The 19,766-nt window shown below is 40.8% G+C and overlaps 1 protein-coding gene across 2 annotated transcripts in view; it reads right to left on the reverse strand.

Annotated features, from left to right (window-relative positions):
• Positions 1–254: 254 nt before the first annotated feature.
• The window catches only part of LOC116692089 (sodium/potassium-transporting ATPase subunit beta-1-interacting protein 3), a 32,895-nt gene continuing 13,383 nt past the window's right edge, over positions 255–19,766 (reverse strand). The window contains exons 2-7 of one of the 2 annotated variants that reach the window (XM_032520099.1): positions 10,806–10,943; positions 8,754–8,834; positions 2,750–2,974; positions 917–977; positions 633–703; positions 255–513 (exon numbers count right to left, since the gene is read on the reverse strand). In XM_032520099.1, coding sequence (XP_032375990.1) covers positions 648–703; positions 917–977; positions 2,750–2,974; positions 8,754–8,834; positions 10,806–10,943 — 561 coding nt within the window. In that variant the 3' untranslated portion in view covers positions 255–513; positions 633–647. The remainder of the gene's footprint in view (positions 514–632; positions 704–916; positions 978–2,749; positions 2,975–8,753; positions 8,835–10,805; positions 10,944–19,766) is intronic. The other variant, XM_032520100.1, reaches the window with a different exon arrangement.

Consider the following 19,766-nt stretch of genomic DNA (forward strand, 5'->3'; position numbering starts at 1 on the left):
CACCTTTTCTAACTCAAATGGCACATTAATGATTTATACATTTTACAAAACGCCAGAAAGAATCCGTGACTTATTGACATCTTTAAAATCACACTTTACGTTTGTACTTGAGTGCTTTATCTAGTACACACCACACACACACACACACACACAACACACACACACACACACACACACACACCACACACACACACACCACACACCACACACACACACACACACACACACAGTACAGCATTTTAGGCCTGGAAAAAAAACCGTCATGAATAGGTCTACAAGTTTCATGCAGTGAAATTCTCCTCTTGACAGTGGAGAACTGTAGAGATTGTTCAGTGTGTAGAGTGTGTAGAGTGTGTAGAGTGTGTGCACAGTGAGGTTCAGCATCTGTGACGAGGAGTTTTTGAGAACCGGGCTGAAGCAACGTCACAAAGGCAGTCTTCAAAGTTGCCTTCCCTTCTGTTCGGTTCCTTCTGGGCTTTCCTCAACCACTTTATCTGCGTGGTTATTTATAATCTGAGCAGAAATATAAAAGCACACGTTGTGTATGAGACGCTACACAAATGAGATGAACGATGGCATCGATAGAATGGGTGGAAAACAGAAGGTAATGGCAATCATGTCGCCATACCTACCCGCAGGTCTTTACACTAGAAGAACAACTGAGAGGGTTTGGATGGATGACTGAATTCTCCAAAGATATGAACTAAAATAAGAAAGAACAACTCAAAAAAAAGATACAAACCAAATCGACCTCAGTGTAAAAATCCAAACGGGATGGCAAATGTTGTACAAAGCATTCTTTCATACTTTAAAGGATAAAATATGTCTAAAATTGGATGGATAATGCGTGTAAAATGAACTCTATTTGCCATAAATGATATGAATAATGTCCATGATTGATCAGGAGCATACTTACAGCTGTCTTCCTCATCTAAGAAAGTGCTGACGACGTAGCAGGCATAAACAAACCCCGGGAGCTACGGGAAGTAACACAATGTGTTATATTCATGTAAAGTTCGCATTTGTTTTGTATTAAATTGTGCGCAATTTTTTTCTTTTATGTTTTAACCCTTGCGTTGTCTTCCCGTTAACCATGACCTTGTCCTTCCAGATCAAAATTGATCTTTTTTTGGTGCTTTTCCAATGTTTTTGTCACTTTTTCCGGCTTTTGGCGCTTTTTTTTCAAAACCTGAGCGGTTTTAATAACAGGTTTTACACTCATTCTTGGAATTCACGGTCAACAAACCTCATTTGTATCAAATTACATTGACGTTTTTAGTTAAAAAGGCAGAAATTCTGAATTATTTTGATTTAATAGTTAAGATCAGATGATGTTGAGTGGATCTCTGATGGGTAGATGTCAAAGTTTAGTCTGGATACTGTTAATCAAATTCTATAAGATTAAACAAAACACCCAAAAAAATTCAATGAAAGTTATCATTAATTTACCTGAAGAACGTATGGAATCATCCATGTTATTTTTGGGCAATTTGGTTGAAAGAAATCTAATATTTCTCATATAAAACACATTAAAAAACGGGTTAATTTGACCCGAGGACAACACAAGGGTTAAGAGCACATTATTCCTCACAAATCATATTTTTAGAAACATTATCTTGATGGTGATACCATTAAAACATTTCGTAGGACATTTTGACAAATCACAGTGGTAAAAGCACAAGTGTAAATACTAAAATTAGTAATGGCAGGATTCCGTTTATCTTGTTCTTGATGTCATTGATAGCACCAGCTGTGTAAAAAGGCCTCATACCAACTCATACCAACGTGTACTAAAAATGGAAAGTATGATAAAAAATAACAAAGTGTCAGTCTGTGTAATTATCTCACTACGTCAGGTTGATCCCGCAGGAAAAATGTCATGTTTTTACATCTGATTTGTAGAAAAAGAATTGAACCATGGGAACTCAATCATGGAGTTTTGGGCAGTGACGTAAAAACAAAAATCATAAACAAAATATTTCCAATGTGCATATTTAGGAAGATGGAACAGACCTCAGAAGCTTTGATTTGCGTCACTTACTGCCACAAACGAGAAGATACAGGATCGCAGTGAATGAAATTTACCACCACTAGACCTTGGTGTGATAATATGGTGCCATTTTTAAATGTTCCAGGTCCGTTTTCCAATTTAGAGTTGCTGTTGCTAGGCAACAGTCATTCCTGTGAGTGCAGATGCACTGTTTATTGATATTAAAACGTTATTAACTGGTAAATACGCTTTTCAATTTAGGTTTTTAAAACCTAAATTGAGTAATTCTGTCGACATTTTCACTTGTTTAACACGTAGTCTCGCTTTGCCAGACCTTCCTCCACAGCGCTGCAGGGGAGGGTCTGGCTGGTCCACACAGCATTCCGTGATGGGAGAAAACAGTGCTCTGGTTTATTAGCATTTCTTTAAATCAATCACAATCATCGTGGGCGGTGCTAAGCACCGGGCAGAGCCACGGTGCCGCTGTAAAAGCCTGTAAAAGGAACCTTTTTTGGTGGAACGTGTACGTTCAAAAGTTGTTTTAGTCGCGCAACAGAAATCTCAGATTGGACAGATAGTCTAGGTAGCTGTGTGGATTTACCCTGCAGAGATCTGAGGAGCAGTAAACCATAGTCCTCAGAAATCCACCGGGGTTTAAAATGCCAACACAAAGTAAGCCTTAGGTAAAGGGGATACAGCCCAAAAGAGTGACATCCGGCATAAATGTGTAATGTGAAGTAATGTGCGACAGAGACTCACCGATATGAGCAGCTGGAGGATGCAGTGCAGGACTTCTATGTACTGGTATTCCAGCCAGCAGCTGAGCACTGTGGTCAGCTCGGGGTTCTGCTGGTTTTGCTGGTTCTGCTGGTTCTGCTGGTTCTGCCACCCAGCGGAGGGAAGGCCCTCGCTTCCACACCTCAGCCCGTTATCCTTCCACCACGAGCGGTGCAACGATACCCCCAGGGAGAGGATATCGTTGTCCTGCAGTGACAAAACAAGCAGACGACATGTGAAGGCAACTTCTCCGCTCTTAGGTTTCTAAAGATCTGCTTTATTGAACTTTGCGCGGTAGAAAGTTCTAAAATCCTGCTGAAAAAAGATGGGGGAGAAATACACATGTTCCGATACCGATACCAGTATCGAAAAAGCCACGATACTGCCTAAAATCTATGCTGGTATCGGTGTCGGCATGTACTGGAGTTATGTACCGATCCAATACCACAGAATTTAGTTGTGAAGAAAATTTACTTCAAAGTAGTTTATTCGTGTTCTTTTTGTGTCACGACTGACGGTCAAACTGTATAATAAAAGCACAATGACAGCAATCAAGTCACATCCATAAGTGGTTAGTAGTATACAGCTGTTAATACATTTTTACATAATAAAATGTATGTATTTTTTAACACACTCTTTTATTTATTTATTCACTCGGTTATTGTCATTGGCCGATACGCAAGTTTGGGTATTGTAATTGGAAGGAAGAAATGGTATGGTAAGATCTCTAGAGAGAAATCTGACCTGCAACGTGGATCAGGTGTAGTGTAATCATGGATCAGACGTGCCTTACTTCCTGTCTGGGGCCACTACTAAGGATTATTTCCAACCCTGATTTAGCTACACATTTCTCATTTCTTTTTATTTCTTTTTCTTATCAGGAAAAACAACACAGCAATGATATTACAAGTTGTGGGCCTGAGGACAAAAAGCGTTAAAAAAACATCAAAAGAAACAGAGAAACAAAAAAAGTTAAACAACAAAGCAAATCTAACATACAAGGGCTAAGCAACAACCCTTTTTTAACAAGGGAATACTTATTATAAAGAAGATAGCATTCATTTGAATGTAATGTAATATTGGATTTCCTTTTCATTTTAGCATTTGTGAAGAAACAGAATCTTAAAGTGTATTTTATTATTAAAAGCCGGCCGCTTCGGGTTCGTTTTAAAGGCTCTGGCCTTTTAGTTGTGTTTTGGCAAAATAATACAAAGTGAAGACGGGAGAAGTCAATTATGTAATTTGTGAAAAGTGCCGTGTCGTTGTGCTTTACACTGTGAAAAAAACCACACGGTGACGAGGGTGAAAGTTTAAGATTAATCTTAGCTCAATTTTAGAGACGAGCTGTTGGTTCAACAAGTTCTGTGGTGGTAAGAGACTTGTGAAAGTATAACTGGATTAATTGATGAATCTATTTTTTTATTTTTATTTTACCTTTATTTAACCAGAAAGAAAACTCATTGAGATTAAAAATCTCTTTTCCAAGAGTGTCCTGGCCAAGATAAGCAGCAGTACAAACAACAAGGTTGCAGACATATAACAAATAACACATATCATAAACATAAAACATGAAACACTTCATGCTGTTAATAAATAGTGAGTAACAAGGTCATAAAATATCTAAATTTCAACAATAGTGAATAACAACAAGGATCGTCAGAATAATCAATCATAACATGTACAGCCAGTGTGTTCAGCCTCCATGTCATTTAAAAGTACTTTAAAAGCAGCCAGTGAAACCACCTCCTGGGGCCAGTTCTTCAAAGGTAAACTAATCGGATTTTGGTTATCGGATTGGATCAAATCTTGAAAATGGGTTGTTCAAAAGGGAAAGAAGGAATCTGAAATCAGATTAGATCACGGAATCCAATCCTAGTTTTAATCTGGATCAAACCTTCAGTTTGTGTTGTTCAAAACTTGTCAGCAGGATTTGGATAAATTTGATCCAAAAAAACAGGATTATCCTGATCCCAACAGGGGGTAGGATTTCAAGGTGGATTTCAAGGTGGGATTTCAAGGTGGATTCCAGCACGAAAACTTAGTAAAACTTTAAATTGGTCAAATAATACATTGGTATCATTTAGTGTATTTACTTTTTATATTTTGCACTTGACTTGTTTAACCTTAGTTAAGTTTAGTAAAGCAAAAAATAAAATAAAAATAAAAATTATCCGGTCCTCATGAAACAATCCCCCAAACAGATTTAAATAACAAAAAAATATGCAAAATAATAATATATATCTCAATCATCACCGTATATTAATTTCAAGGAAACAATCTAATGCAAATTCCTGGTCCTCCTTAGATGAAGCAGAACCCTGAACATTCTACTACTACTACTTCACTTTTAACTTCTTTTTTTTTTAAGACGTTTTCAAAAATGTCCACAATGTATTTATTAATGTATATTAGTTTTTTATTTGTAGTGGCTCAGATGAGGGGTCATAAAAGAATTTATGAATGGAAGTGGGAGTTATTTTTGTGTTTTGTCTCAAAATAAAAACTTAGAGTGACCCCATCTTGGCTCTTCTACCTGTTCTGTACGTAGCTCGTGGCCCACATTCTGATATGTTGTCCTATTTAGAGCAGTGGTAATCCGGATTTGGTAATCTTGAAAACTGTGTATCTGGATCAGGGTGATCCAGCCCAATGTTGCTTTGAAAAACCGGCATAAAAGTAAGACGGATTACCTGATCCTGAGTAGCAAAAAATGGGATTTCCAAATCCGAATAATTTTGATCCAGATTAAATATTTGGAACAACTGGCCCCTGAAGATTCAGGACAATTTGCAGCTGATTCCAAGCATAGGGGGCCGCGTACTTAAACGCCCCTTTTCCTAATTCAGTCCGGACTTGAGGGACAGATAACAGTAATGAGTCATCAGAACGAAGACAATATCTTCCTGTACCTTTCTTTATGATGTAGGTTTGTAGGTATGGGGGAAGCAGACCAAGCATAGCCTTATAAATTAGAGTGTACCAATGATTAAGTCTACGGGTGGACAATGCAGGCCAACCAACCCGATACAATGAACAGTGATGAGTAAGGGCTCTAAAGTTAGTAATGAACCTAACCTATTTAGTCATTTGTTCACCATCAGACCCCAAAGATCACCATCAGTAAATGAAAAAGTATTTACATTACATTTCCTGTCAACTAATCAAGCAATCAGTTCATTATTTTAACTCCTGCTTAAACCAGTACTACCACAGGTACAACTGCACACACTTGTGTTACTATTACTTATCATTATTATAATTATTTAATGCTAACCCTGATCATTATTGTCGAAATATTGCCGTCATCATCAATAAAGGCAAGGCAGTTTTATTAATAAAGCATGTTTCGTGAGGGGCGCCAGGATATCTCAAAGAGCTGGGGCCAGTTGTTCAAAATATTTAATCTGGATCAAAATTATTCGGATTTGGAAATCCCATTTTTTGCTACTCAGGATCAGGTAATCCGTCTTACTTTTATGCCGGTTTTTCAAAGCAACATTGGACTGGATCACCGTGATCCAGATACACAGTTTTCAAGATTACCAAATCCGGATTACCACTGCTCTAAGTGGGACAACATATCAGAATGTGGGCCACGAGCTACGTACAGAACAGGTAGAAGAGCCAAGATGGGGTCACTCTAAGTTTTTTATTTTGAGACAAAACACAAAAATAACTCCCACTTCCACTCATAATTTCTTTTATGACCCCTCATCTGAGCCACTACAAATAAAACTAATATAGATTAATAAATACATTGTGGACAGTTTTGAAAACGTCTTAAAAAAAAAAGAAGTTAAAAGTGAAGTAGTAGTAGTAGAATGTTCAGGGTTCTGCTTCATCTAAGGAGGACCAGGAATTTGTATTAGATTGTTTCCTTGAAATTAATATACGGTGATGATTGAGATATGTATTATTATTTTGTATATTTTTTTGTTATTTAAATCTGTTTGGGGGATTGTTTCATGAGGACAAGATAATTTGTATTTTTATTTTATTTTTTACTTTACTAAACTTGACTAAGGTTAAACAAGTCAAGTGCAAAATATAAAAAGTAAATACAAAAATGATACCAATGTATTATTTGACCAATTGAAAGTTTTACTAAGTTTTCGTGCTGGAATCCACCTTGAAATCCACCTTGAAATCCACCTTGAAATCCTACCCCCTGTTGGGATCAGGATAATCCTGTTTTTTTGGATCAAAGTTATCCAAATCCTACTGACAAGTTTTGAACAACACAAACTGAAGGTTTGATCCAGATTAAAACTAGGATTGAAGTCCGTGATCTAATCTGATTTCAGATTCCTTCATTCCCTTTTGAACAACCCATTTTCAAGATTTGATCCAATCCGATAACCAAAATCCGATTAGTTTACCTTTGAACAACTGGCCCCAGAGGTTTACTCCTCAACGCAGCGGGCCAGGGTTCGACTCCGACCTGCGGCCCTTTGCTGCATGTCATTCCCCCTCTCTCTCTCTCCTTTCATGTCTTCAGCTGTCTTGTCATAATAAAGGCCTAAAAATGCCCCAAAAATAATCTTAAAAAAGTATAATAATAAAATGTACAGTAGCCTACTTGAGTAAATGTCCTTAGTTACATTGCACGACTGGTCACTTCATAACACTAAGGCTGTCTCAAACCTCCTACTTGCACACTTAGTTTTAAGTACATAGTATAGATAATTTAAGTATATATTCTATATAATTCAAAAAGTCAGTGGACTGAAAGAACCCGGCTGACCCCCTAAAACGGTCAAAAGGTTCAGTGTGGAACAATGGATCCTACTGTCACTGCCCAATGTGAGGAGAGGGCAGATGTGCATGCATCACTTTGCAACAAGTAGCATATAAAATGCTAACGAGGGACTTCTGTAATGTCAATACAGTAAAAATGGACATAATTAACGAAGTTCACTGCTGGCTACAAGTTAGCATCAAGCACAACACAGGCTGTCAGTTGAATGGCGTTTTGAGCTAACGTTAGCAAAATCATAGATAGTTAAAACGTTTTTGAAATGACTGCTAGCTTAGCTACAAGCTAGCAATCAAACAACAAAGGCTGTCACTTGATTGGCGTTTTGAGCTAACGTTAGCAACCAAACAATCATAGATAGCTACGATGTTTTTGAAATGATTCCCATCTTCTGTTATTGTTTGTAATGAGTAAATTTATTATTTCATGGATTTCCCAATTTCACAGTTATGCCGTAAACTGTTTAAATCTGAGCATGCGCGACCCAAATCTGCACTCGACTCACGTCGGGCAGTGACACCTACTCCGCCATCTTTACTACAAGGTGGAAAGGGGAGGGACCAGCGACGTCGACCGGCAGCTGATTGGACGAATGCGTCAAGTGGGTCTTGCTTCTCCCGAATTTCAAAACTGAGCATAATTCCATTTTATTTTATTTGAATAGCACCAAATCACAACAACAGTTATCTCACAGCGCTTTTCACAAAAGAGCAGGTCTAAATCGTACTCTGTGATGTCATTTACAAAAACCCAACAATCATGGCGGCTCGTTCAGAACGCGATCTTGTATTTTACGAAAATAGCTCACTGAAACGTGTTTCTGAAAACATTTTAAGGCCATACACTTGCTGAATCTCTCTGTTTTTTGATTGACAACGGTCAGTTTAATAGATTTTTGTCAGATGTTGAACTGCGCCTAGCCGAGCCAACCGCTCGTCATTTCCGGTTTGTTTTTTAACACAAGTGTTCTTTTTGGAACAATGCTGACCATTGGAAGTGGGCACTACGGCACTAAGTGGTCAGTGCACATTAGCCGCGTACTGACAGAAGTACGCGGAACGAGACACAGCCTAAATATCCTGCGACTGAAAACAAACTATAAACGGAGTGTTGATCACGTGACTGCAGGTCCTGGGACACAAGAAGACCAGAGTAGTGTAACACTGTATTTAGAAGCTGAAGCTGCGCAAGTCTCTAATTATCTGACACTTCCGTGACCATTAGACCTACCTTTGAAAGACCCCCCAGATCCAAGTAGAGACAGCTAACAAAGACATTCCAGCCGACCCACAGCAACATCCACAGCAGGTACTGAGGAAACAGAAACATTGTTAAACAAACGTTAACAAAACTCACGATTCTTCAACGTAATGTAGCTCAGGGCTCCTTTTTTTCTTTCATTACAAATGTCCTAATTCTGAAAGTGCATTAAGATAAATCTGAGGCGAGAAGGACAAATATTTGTGTTGCACCAAACCAGTGGTGGAATACTATGTAGATTTACTCAAGTACTGCACTTAAGTACACATTTAAAGTACTTTACTTGAGTTTTTTCTTTTTGCCACTTTCTGCTTCTACTCCACTACATTTCAGAGAGAAATATTGAACTTTTTTTGTACTCGACTACATAAATCTGACAGCTAGTTACTTTACAAAGTCATATTTTTATTCCACACAAAACACTACAATTTATAAAATACAATGTTTTGTTATAAATTAAACTACCCAACAATATAACGGCCTACAAGTACAGCTGAAATGATTAGACCACTAAACACATAACAGTTCGGATTGTTTCTAATTTCGAAAATGTTCTGCATTTTTTCATTTTCCTCATGATGCTTACATACTTTTACTTAAGTAACATTTTCAATGCAGGGCATTAGTACTTTTACTTAAGTAAAGAATCTGAATACTTCTGCCATCACTGCACAAAACTGTGTATTCTTTTTCTAACTTTTTTGTAATTGTTTATTGTCTTTTTTGTGAAACACTCCATTCTATTACTGTTCCAAAAATGCTTCAAATGAAACAATGTGAATCATACAATTTCATATTTCAATAACTGGTTTCATTCTTATTAATACAATTGGGAGAATAAACTTCGTGTAGCCTAGTACAACTCAGCTCTTGTCATTGTGGTTCACAGCCGTCATGCACACACTCATACAAACGCACATCTCTGACATCCAATCTATAAGCATAAGTAATATGCTTGTTTACTCTGCACATCACAGCAGCGGTTTCCACTTGATGACTCAAACTCACTATCTTGTTGAATTGCATGTGTGATGAGGGGTCATAACTGGACAGTTTCCATTTTGAAGGAATAGTTTGACATTTTTGTACTTTTTTTGCAGAGCTAGGTGAAGGAGATCGATACCACTCTCAGGTCTGTTGGTTTAACATGAAGCTAAGGTCAAGAGACAATTAGCTTAGCTTAGCATAGAGACTGGAAACAGGTGGAAACAGCTAGCCTGGGTCTGTCCAAGGGCAACACACAAACGCATCTCTAAAGCTCACTAATTGCAACATTAAATCTTGTTTTATCAATCTTGTTATGTGTTATTAACACATTATGGTTTTCAGAGGTTTCAACTGCTGGAGTTCGTTAGCATTTTACTAGCTGTTTCAACTATTTATGCTATGCTTACGCTACAGACATTAAAGAGTAATACATCTTTGCATCTAACTCTTGAAAAGAACGCGAACAAGGGTATTTCCCAAAATGTCGAACTAAGTTACCCCTAGTCTATATCTACGACGTTCCAACGAAGTTCCACCGGTTTCACTCTTTACAGCCGGATGTCCGTTACCTTCCGCTTTCTTTGTGTTGTAGTTCGAAACTCCGAGGGATTTCTGAGGACTATGGCTACCTGCTCCTCAGATCTCTGCAGGGTAAATCCAGACAGCTAGCTAGACTATGTGTCCAATCTGAGATTTCTGTTGCACGACTAAAACAACCTGTGAACGCACACATAGTTAGATAGTCTAAACAACCGTAACACAACATACAACCTTCCCAAGGCTATTTTGCAGAGGCACCGGGGGTCCGTCTGGCACTAAGCGCCACCCAAGGCGATCGTGATTGGTTTAAAGACATGCCAATATACCAAAGCACATTTTTCTCCCATCCCAGAATGCTATGTGGACTATAGCCAGACCCATCTCCACAGGGCTGTACAGGAAGGTCTGCAATGCGAGACTAAGTTACCCCTAACAATATTTAACAGAAACATTTTTGCAACTCCAAAACAAACCCAACACAGACTGATCCCTCACCATAAGGACGTAGCGTGACCTGTATTGGATGACACCAAACAGGCCCAGGATGACCACGAGGATGTGGAGGAAGTTGATCATGATGGGAGCCCATTGGTAGCCCAGGAAGTCAAACACCTGCCGCTCCAGCGCAGTTATCTGTTAGGCCAAGAGACATGAGGACTTATTAACACACTCACTCTGTTGCACCAGGGGGGAACTGTGCTGCCCTGGCTGCTCAGGAGGTGATGTCTTGTTTCTCCATCCCACAAGGTTGTATTTTGGATTCCTACAAGTTGTCAAGGCAACTGAGCCGTGGGGGACAAAGACAGAGCTGGGTAAAGTGTTAAGTCCTCTGAGGCCGGAGCCCCAGTCAGTGATGAAGGGGGGAGAGTAGGAAACAGAGGAGGAGGAGGAGGAGGAGGAGGAGGAGGACAAAGTGGCTGCAGCCTTTTGTTGTGGTGGTTGCACTGGTGGGCGCTCACTGCTGTTCATAAGCAACTTACTTACAAGCGTACATGCAATATATATATTTAACAAGGCTGTACCTAATACTTATGTTCAGTATTAAAGAGTCTGCCATGTGTTTGTTCTATGAAATATCAGAAAGTGGGTAAAAGAAGGCTGGCAACAGTTTCAATCACAGGTTCTATTTTCGTGAACAGAACACCAAGAAAAGCTGAAGCGATTCCCATTCAAGCAGCTGGAACCACCTCCAACGTCTGCTGTTTTATTTTAGATGGCGGCCGAGGCAGAAAGATGAATTAATAATGACCATGTCAATGGTAGGTCACCGCATCTAACAGCAAAGAGTGGGTTTTACCAGGTAGTTAAGAGTAGTAATAACATACACTTTTGCGCGTGCACGTGAGGAGGGGGGGTCAAAATTGCCCACTACAAGTACACTTTTGCGCGTGCACGTGGCGCTCATGCATGTGACGCGCGTGCATCTGATCTATTAGGGAGGGGTTCGAAAATCGCCCACTATAAGCGTATCTTTGCGCATTCATGTGTTTCATTAGGTTGTAATTTACATATAAAGAAGAAGAAAGAAGAAAAAGATGCTAAGTGAATGTTTTTAAAAGTTTCACTGCTAAGACTAAGTGATTAAACAGTTATGCAGGTGCGGGGTGTGTGCTTATCTGTGTTATAGAGGGTAGTGGTGTGTGTGTGTGAATACCCTGCTAACACACTCTTGCCTTTAGCATTGTTTTTAAACTTTAAGGGATTATGTAAGCATGTTATTAGTCTGTGTACGTTTTCTAGGAGATAATAATTATATTACTAGCGCTACCAGAGATCTGCTTAATTTTCCCCGCGAGTGAAGCAGCGCACGCCGATTATCAAATCCAAGTGGACTCTATATAAAAGAAGAAGAAAAAGACGGTAAGTGAATTATGTTTTTAAAAGTTTCACGGCTAAGGTTGAGTGATTAAACAGCGATGTAGGTTGAGGTGAGTGAGAAAGCGCCGTGTGCTGGTGCAGCTCCTGTGCGGCTGTGTGTAATCTAGTGTTTAGCAGCTGTTGAGATGAAACCGTGGTTTAAGGCTGTGTGATTAATCAGCGATGCCGCTTGTATGTGGGTGTGTGAGCGTGTGTAAATGGTCTGCATGTAGTAGAGAGTGCGAGAGAGAGGATTTGACCCACCGATGGCCTGCCAGTGTTAACAGTGGTTGTAAATACCTCGCTATGACCTGAGTTCCGCACCAGAGTCGAACAAGGATGTTTAAATGAAGCCCTGGTAAGGCTTGTTTATTCTGAGCGCTAAAGGGTGTTTATCTTAGCGGCAGGGGTCTCGGGTGAGCAGAGTCAATGAAATAGTGATGGGATGAGCTGGCTGGGAAAAGTCCTCAGACGACTGGGATGCTAGGGAAATTAGTTATGCTACCTGTGGGGGGCCTACCATGTGTTTTTGCACCATAGTCCTTCCATAGCGGTCAAAACGAGTCCATGTTTATACAGCTAAATGAAGACACAGAGTGTAGCGTGATAGTGCTATGTGTTCTCAATGCAGTCCTTCCCATGGGGTGTAAAACCGAGCTCTGCTTACACAGCTAAAGAAGAAAACAGGTGGTTATAGCGTGGTTAGGAAGACACGCTTAGCGGCCACAGAGCTGTTTTGATAACTTAATACTTGATGTAAATAGCCCTTTTATAATCAAGAAAACAGTACAAGTGGACTCTGTCAATCATTATCTAGCATGCCTCAGCCAGTACGATAGCTAACGTACAAAAGCGCAAGGGGGCGGTTTTTCTAGGAGATAATATTATTTGTTACCGAATCAAACCACCGAGAGGGAGAGAGCGTTGATTTGCCCCCGAGGTCGCAGAGGGCGTAGCTTGTCAAGCTAGTGGAAATAAAGTGAGTAAAACGGATCATTCAGTAAATGAGGGGAAAAGGGTGATGACAATGAAGCTTCACACTGTGCGGGGGGAGATTAAACACTATGGTGAAGCTCAAGGATAAGGATGGGTACAAGAAGTGCATGTTGTGTGTGCGCAGCGAAGTGTTGCTGTGTGCATAGTGTGGGTGTAAATCTAACGTTGTGTTAGATAGTAGATAGGTAGCATAACCGTTAGTGTGTGTGTTCGTTATACAACCTTAAGGGTTAAGGTTATTGGATCTGATTATTGGTATGGCGCATTTTGCCGTGCATTACTGTTTTTCAGACAGTCTACTAGGCATCTGGTAGCGTCGGAACGCCCCTATAGTACATTAGGAAGCCCCATGGTGTATCCGTAGAATTGTCACATGATTTCTTAAGGGGTCAGCCCCACATCATACCCCCATAAGTAACAAAGTTTAGTTGTTAGCACGGCTTTTCATTTCGGCTCATCTCAGCGGTCTGTTAGCGATCCGGTTAGTCTTGAATTCAACGGTGTTTCTTTTTATTAAATCTCGATATGGATGGCGTCAAGAGTCGAATAGAATGGGTAAGTAAGAATATATCTGTTTGTGTTTTGTTTTTACTACACACTCATTAATTTGTGGAATATAAACATATCTGCAGTCCTCTCCAAAAGGGTTTAGGGTGGTTAGCATACGGACGCTGATGGAGAACGATTTTCAAGAACGACCCAGAACATCAAGGCCACGGTAACCATTAAGAAGGCGATGGGACGGCAGGAGTTTGGTAGGTTCTGACAACGGTAAAAAGGTTATCTGTAGGAAGGCACATGAGCCAAATGTGTTACAGTGATAAATAATAAATAATAATAATAATATAGAACTGGGTGTATATTGACTTCAGGACGCTGCTAACCGGGATTTAACAAAAACGGTTGGACCACTACACTTCGACCCGACGGCAACGCCAGCTCCATAAAGCGAACAACCGCAGAGGCCTCCGACAGTCACCTGCAAGCGGATCTTGAACCTTTGCGAAAGTGTCCGACAATTACAAGGGGGTTTGGATAGATAAAAGACAGGAACCCGAGGCTAATCACATCACAACAGGGGTACGCTTTGGTGTGTGTGGGTGTGTGCGTGTGTTGTGGGGTGTGTGTGGGGTGTGTGTGTGTGGTGTGTTGGTGGGTGTGGGTGTGTGGTGTGGTGTGTGTGTGGTGTGTGGTGTGTGTGTGTGTGGGGTGTGTGTGTGTGTGTGGCGGATGTGGGCACGGACGTGTGCGTGTGTGCGTTTGAGCGCGTCGATGTGGTTAGCTGCTAGTAGTTTGCAAATCGGTGGTGCCTGTGTGTGTGTGCGTTGAGGGGCTCTGCGTGAAAACTCTCTCTCTTAGCTGTGTGCAGGATGAGGCGCCTATCCGGGGGGGAGCACGCAGTGTCCAACAAGGGTAGGAAATGAACCGCTGCTGAAACGCCAATTCAGCGAATTACAAAGGGAAGCGTTAAAACGTACAGTCGAAACCCGCAGGACAGCTGCGACAGGTGTAGAGGTAAGCGTGGTGCTTTATCGGGCCTGCAAGAGGGCAGATATAAAAAGTTTTGAATACATTTTTATATTTTTATAAATTTATTGTCTAATGTGGTTAGTTAGTTTGTTTCTATGATTAATTATATTTTTATATTATTAATAATTTTTAATTTTTTATATATAATACTTTTTCATTTTTTTATATTATGAAATTTTTAAGTTGTAAGGTTTATTTTTCTGTATTATCAGTATTAATATTTTTAGGTTGTATTATTTAATATAGATATATATATATTTTTTTTTTTATGGTCTAATAATTAAAAATAGTTTTTAATTATTAATATTTTTTCTTAAATTAGTATAATTTTTTTCTTTTTTTTTTTCTTCAATAATTGTTGGTTTGAGTGTGTGCTTAATCAAGTACCTCATTTACCCCTAGGAGGGGATTGGAGCCCCAGAAGTAAATGATGATGACCCAAATGTGTCAAGACTACAGACCAAGGACCCCTGTCCACTCGAAGAGGATGCCGAGGCGCACTGATCCACGCATATGGACTCAACGAACCGGTGCGTACCGCTGATTTAAGAATTATACCAGTGAAGAAGAAATATGTGAATTTATCAAGTGGTGACATTCAGCAGGTAGGTCAGAGCAATCCTCTTCGAACAGTATGTAGCAACAGACACAACTCAAGAAACCGGGTGGACATTATCCGACGGTGAAGATTTTTTCAATTCGGGTTGTCTTAGTCAAATACAGACCCCGACACGATTCTATAATTGACGTCATAAATGTTTAAAATAGACAATCTACGTGGTGATGTACAAAGATCAAAATCAAAAGGTATTAGAAAAGAATGCAGCATTTAGAGACAGCGTCTTAGAAAAGAATGCAAAATAGAGGGTGGTTAAAACAACACTAATTGCGCAAAATTGGCGACAAAAACAGTTCAAAACTCCTTACAAGACAGCGACAATCAGAAAACGCAAACACCAAGGCTAAACTTGATTAACTTGAAAATGGATCCCCCAGTAAAAGAAAAAAAAAAATCAAAGATCTAGGAATCCGGATAGTGATGAGTTTCTTATCATTTATTCGAAAACGATTCCAAAGCGTGACTACGAACCTGCACAAATTATGAACGGGCTACAAAATTTCAGGTTTGATACATATAGACAATGAAATCGAGTAGGATGATGATGAATTCCTGCAAAGTGTGACAACAAACTGACAGAATATGAAAAAAAGGAAGCAACGCCGTTGTTAAATTCAGGGACAGGTGGTATCTAAGTGTGATGAGGACCTCCATGGTCAGACATCTAGGCATCCCTGAGCAAAAACCTCCACACACATGCTTAAATACAGACAGCGTTAACGGCCACCAGCACTGGCATCCAGTACACAAGGAAACAACCAATACGACAGAGGCAGGCTGATGTACAAGACGATGCGCACCCCAGGGCCGAGAACCCTGCACAACAATTTCTAAAACGGACAGTAGACCATCTACCAGCAACAGCGTCGCCATACAACAAAGGCAGGGCGGAGGCAGGGTAACAAACGCTATAAATGTCAGAGAATTCCGAAATTTAATGATGATAATTCCGTCAGAACATCTCATTGAGGGACTAGGATTTGATGATGTTAGTTAGCGTCCCATCGCAGGTTCAAGTAGCCTACAGGCTTGATTAACAAGCATTGCAATCCACAAAACAAAGACAGCGTATGAATGTGTATTAAGGGGCCAGCGTTGGCTGATGATATACAACCGTGTTACATGCATGCGATGACTACAACGGCGACTCATTTCTAGATCAAATAGCTCCAAGCGTGCAGGTAACAATCATCATTAACGAGGATTATATAGAGGTTGTCGTCACAGGGGCACGCAGCATGTCAGGAGGGGGCCTGGTGTAAAGAGGCTCCGTGGGTTATGACGACATCATTACAACGGAAGATTAATTCACTTTTTAATCCATGAATACAGGAGATGGGTATGCTTTGGATAGCTCGCGTACTATGCTAATGAGAATAGGTCTAAGACGAAAGACTGAGATATGCAAAGCGCCTGTTATAGGAATTGGGGGGGGGGGGGTAGGACAGTCAACACTATGACATTTTCTGACATTGACAGTTTCAGAAAGCATTTGAAAATTAAGATCCTAATTTTCATCAAGCGGCCGGCTGCAAAACCCCAGCTTTTTAAACGATGATGAGGACAAAATGAAAGTACTGCGGGGCTGTATCTACATGATGACCACTACTACCCATTAAAAACAAAACATCTTTTTCGGGCCCCTAGTCTGTGATGGCTGTGCGCCCCATACCACAAAAATGCTTACACACGGCCGCAGCAGGAACTGCAATGTGTGTCAGACCGCGTGTTTCGCAAGCCGGTAATAAGGTGCGCTTACGGTGATTGCAAAGCATTGCAAAGCCCCGCATTGTCTAGCACAAGCATAAGCTAATGAATGCAAAAAAACATCACCTTTATCCCATGCGACAGGGATAAAATAATGCGATAATTGCGGCAAAGAATACCAAGTATGGAAAAAAGGAAAAAAACACGTTTGTAAAGCACTAAAATGCACACACTGCAGGGAAGACCTGAGGGGGGGTAGAACCAAACATGAATATATTCAGCCTCTCAAAAAAACACCAGACGGGGACAAAAGACATATACTACGACTTTGAAAAACACCGTACCAGAATGATAGAAACGTTGCAAACTAGTCTGTAGCCTGATTCGAGCGGCTCAAAGTACGTTTTCAGGAAACAAACGCCTGGGGCAGCCGTTGTTAAGCATACAGAAGACCACGCTATAGAAATGCAACCTTCATTAGCACATAATGCCTCAGGGTTCGACAGCTACCTCTTGATGGAAGATTGTGTATGCAAATATCTGTCCAACACTCATAATGGGGGGTCCCGCGTATCTCAATGTTGACGAAAAATTCAAACGAGGTGGATTGATCATCAGCTTTCTCCCCATGGCGTTAAGCTAAAACACCCCGCAAGCATGGGATTGCAATGAATGTGTTAAAAGGGCAGTTTCACAACACAATTTAATACTGAGGAACATGAAAACTACATTAGGTCCCCACCACGGAACCCATCCTACTATGGGTTTGAGGACTATGTCTGAGGCCTCAAAGGCCATTCCATGGATGGTATCAAACGATCCGGGGAAAAAGCCATTCGACCTGGACCAAAGAGCTTGCCCGATACTGTTCTAATGATGTGGCGGTGGGCTAAGGCATGCAATATTTACAGAGACGAGTTCATAGCCTCAAACAACGCTAGATCCGTTTGTGTTTACAACGCTAGCCTCCAGTTGTATGGGGTTTTATAATAACTCTTATCCAAGAGACAGTGGGCACTGACCTACGAAGGGCCTAAATAAACAAAAAAGACACATTTTCTGATTGTCAATGCAGTGGTTAGGATATCTGTCACCTAGAGAGAGCATTGTCATCCAACATGCACTCAATGGGGGTGAAAAAAACCTTTGGGCCGATTCGGTCGAGGGTACTCGAAGTCACTACGGGGTACGAGTTTGCTGGATGCTACTTCCCACGGCTGTAGTGTTCTGTGATCTCAAGCAGAAAGCAATCTACTCTGAAACTATCATCCGGACAGCTCTACACTGAATTCAATAAAGATTGGCCGCGGTTAAGCAATATACGGTTCTAAAAGTTGCAATGTGGGAAATGCGATGGGGCCAGGGTGGTGGGGACTGATACGGGGATCAGAGAGTTAATGTCCACCTATGTAAGAAAACGCGTCTAAACCCGCGTGATGCGCTATTCGGGGGCGCACAAATGCCATGAAAACTTTACCACAAGGCTACGGTAGCGAAATGCTCAGATATTACGACTTTACAGTATTACCCCATTGTCCAGGCAAAAGAAAGATTAAACTATCGGACATACTTCAAATAATCTATAGGGATTTTGAGGACATCTCAAATATTTTGGTATAGTGAAGTGTACGGTGGTGGATCCTCCCGAGGCCTTTATCATCCGTGCTTGCCCACCGTGTCAGATAAGATTTATGTCCATCTGTGTGCCCACCGTGCCAGTGAGGAGAACAGACACACCAGTTGTCACAAACGGACGTGAGAGACAGTTGGCGGGGCGTGGTCTCAGGTCGAGCGGCAAGAAGGCGTTGGAAAAAAAAGGCTAATAAAATAGCTCACATTGATGAAGGTCGGCACTCCCGAAAAAATCCGACAGTCTTTTTAAAGCGTATGTGAAAAAATTACTTAAACTGAAAACGCAAGCGTAGATACCCGTGGAATGTCCAAAACGGAAGATGAGAAAAAAGCGTACATGAGAATTAGTACGATATGGAGAAGCATCAGACTTGCGCCCAGATAAGATAGCTGTCAACAAAGCGGTAAGTAGCTTAATAAATTGCTCTAAATTCTCTGTCGGGTCTTTTTCATGAGCAGACCCTTACCAGTGACAGAACTTCATAAACCGAGCCAACCAGATTTACACAACTCATGTTCAGTGACAAACTTTGATGTGAGGGCGTTCTCATTCTTCCCCCGAGTGGCGATAGTTGCAGTGGCGTCAAGGCTAAAACAGTCAAGGCTTCCAGAATTCGGATGTCAATCTTTTTATAGAGCGATGACCAACAGATCATGCGCGCATAGAATTGTATAATCTCAGGGATAACTGCAGGAGCGTGTTTTGTATTGTGCACAGACCGTGTAGATTCACCAGAAAACAGGAGAGTTGATTCCTCCACTAGGCCCCTATCCTAGGTGACCTACGATGACCTTAATGAGGTCAGATGTGTGGAGACCATGAAGACTTTATAAACCGAATTTGGTTCAGGCGGTCCAACATGCTATGGTATCGACAGCCCAGGGGAGCCACCCAAGTGAATGCAAGGGGTTAACCTCAATTCTAAATGCCCGGTGTGGCACTCCCGACTCATAATAGGGTTGGTAAAATCATTTGTAGCCAAGCAGCATAGCGACAAATCTTGTTACATCAGCACACCATCACACGCCAATAACAAACTATTCATTAGAAAAAACGCTTCAATGACGAAAAAAAACGCAGGGTGGGTACAACAAACGCGCGCTCTTCCTGACTT

This window comes from Etheostoma spectabile, chromosome 7 (assembly GCF_008692095.1).
Source record: "Etheostoma spectabile isolate EspeVRDwgs_2016 chromosome 7, UIUC_Espe_1.0, whole genome shotgun sequence".
Taxonomy (NCBI): Eukaryota; Metazoa; Chordata; class Actinopteri; order Perciformes; family Percidae; genus Etheostoma; species Etheostoma spectabile.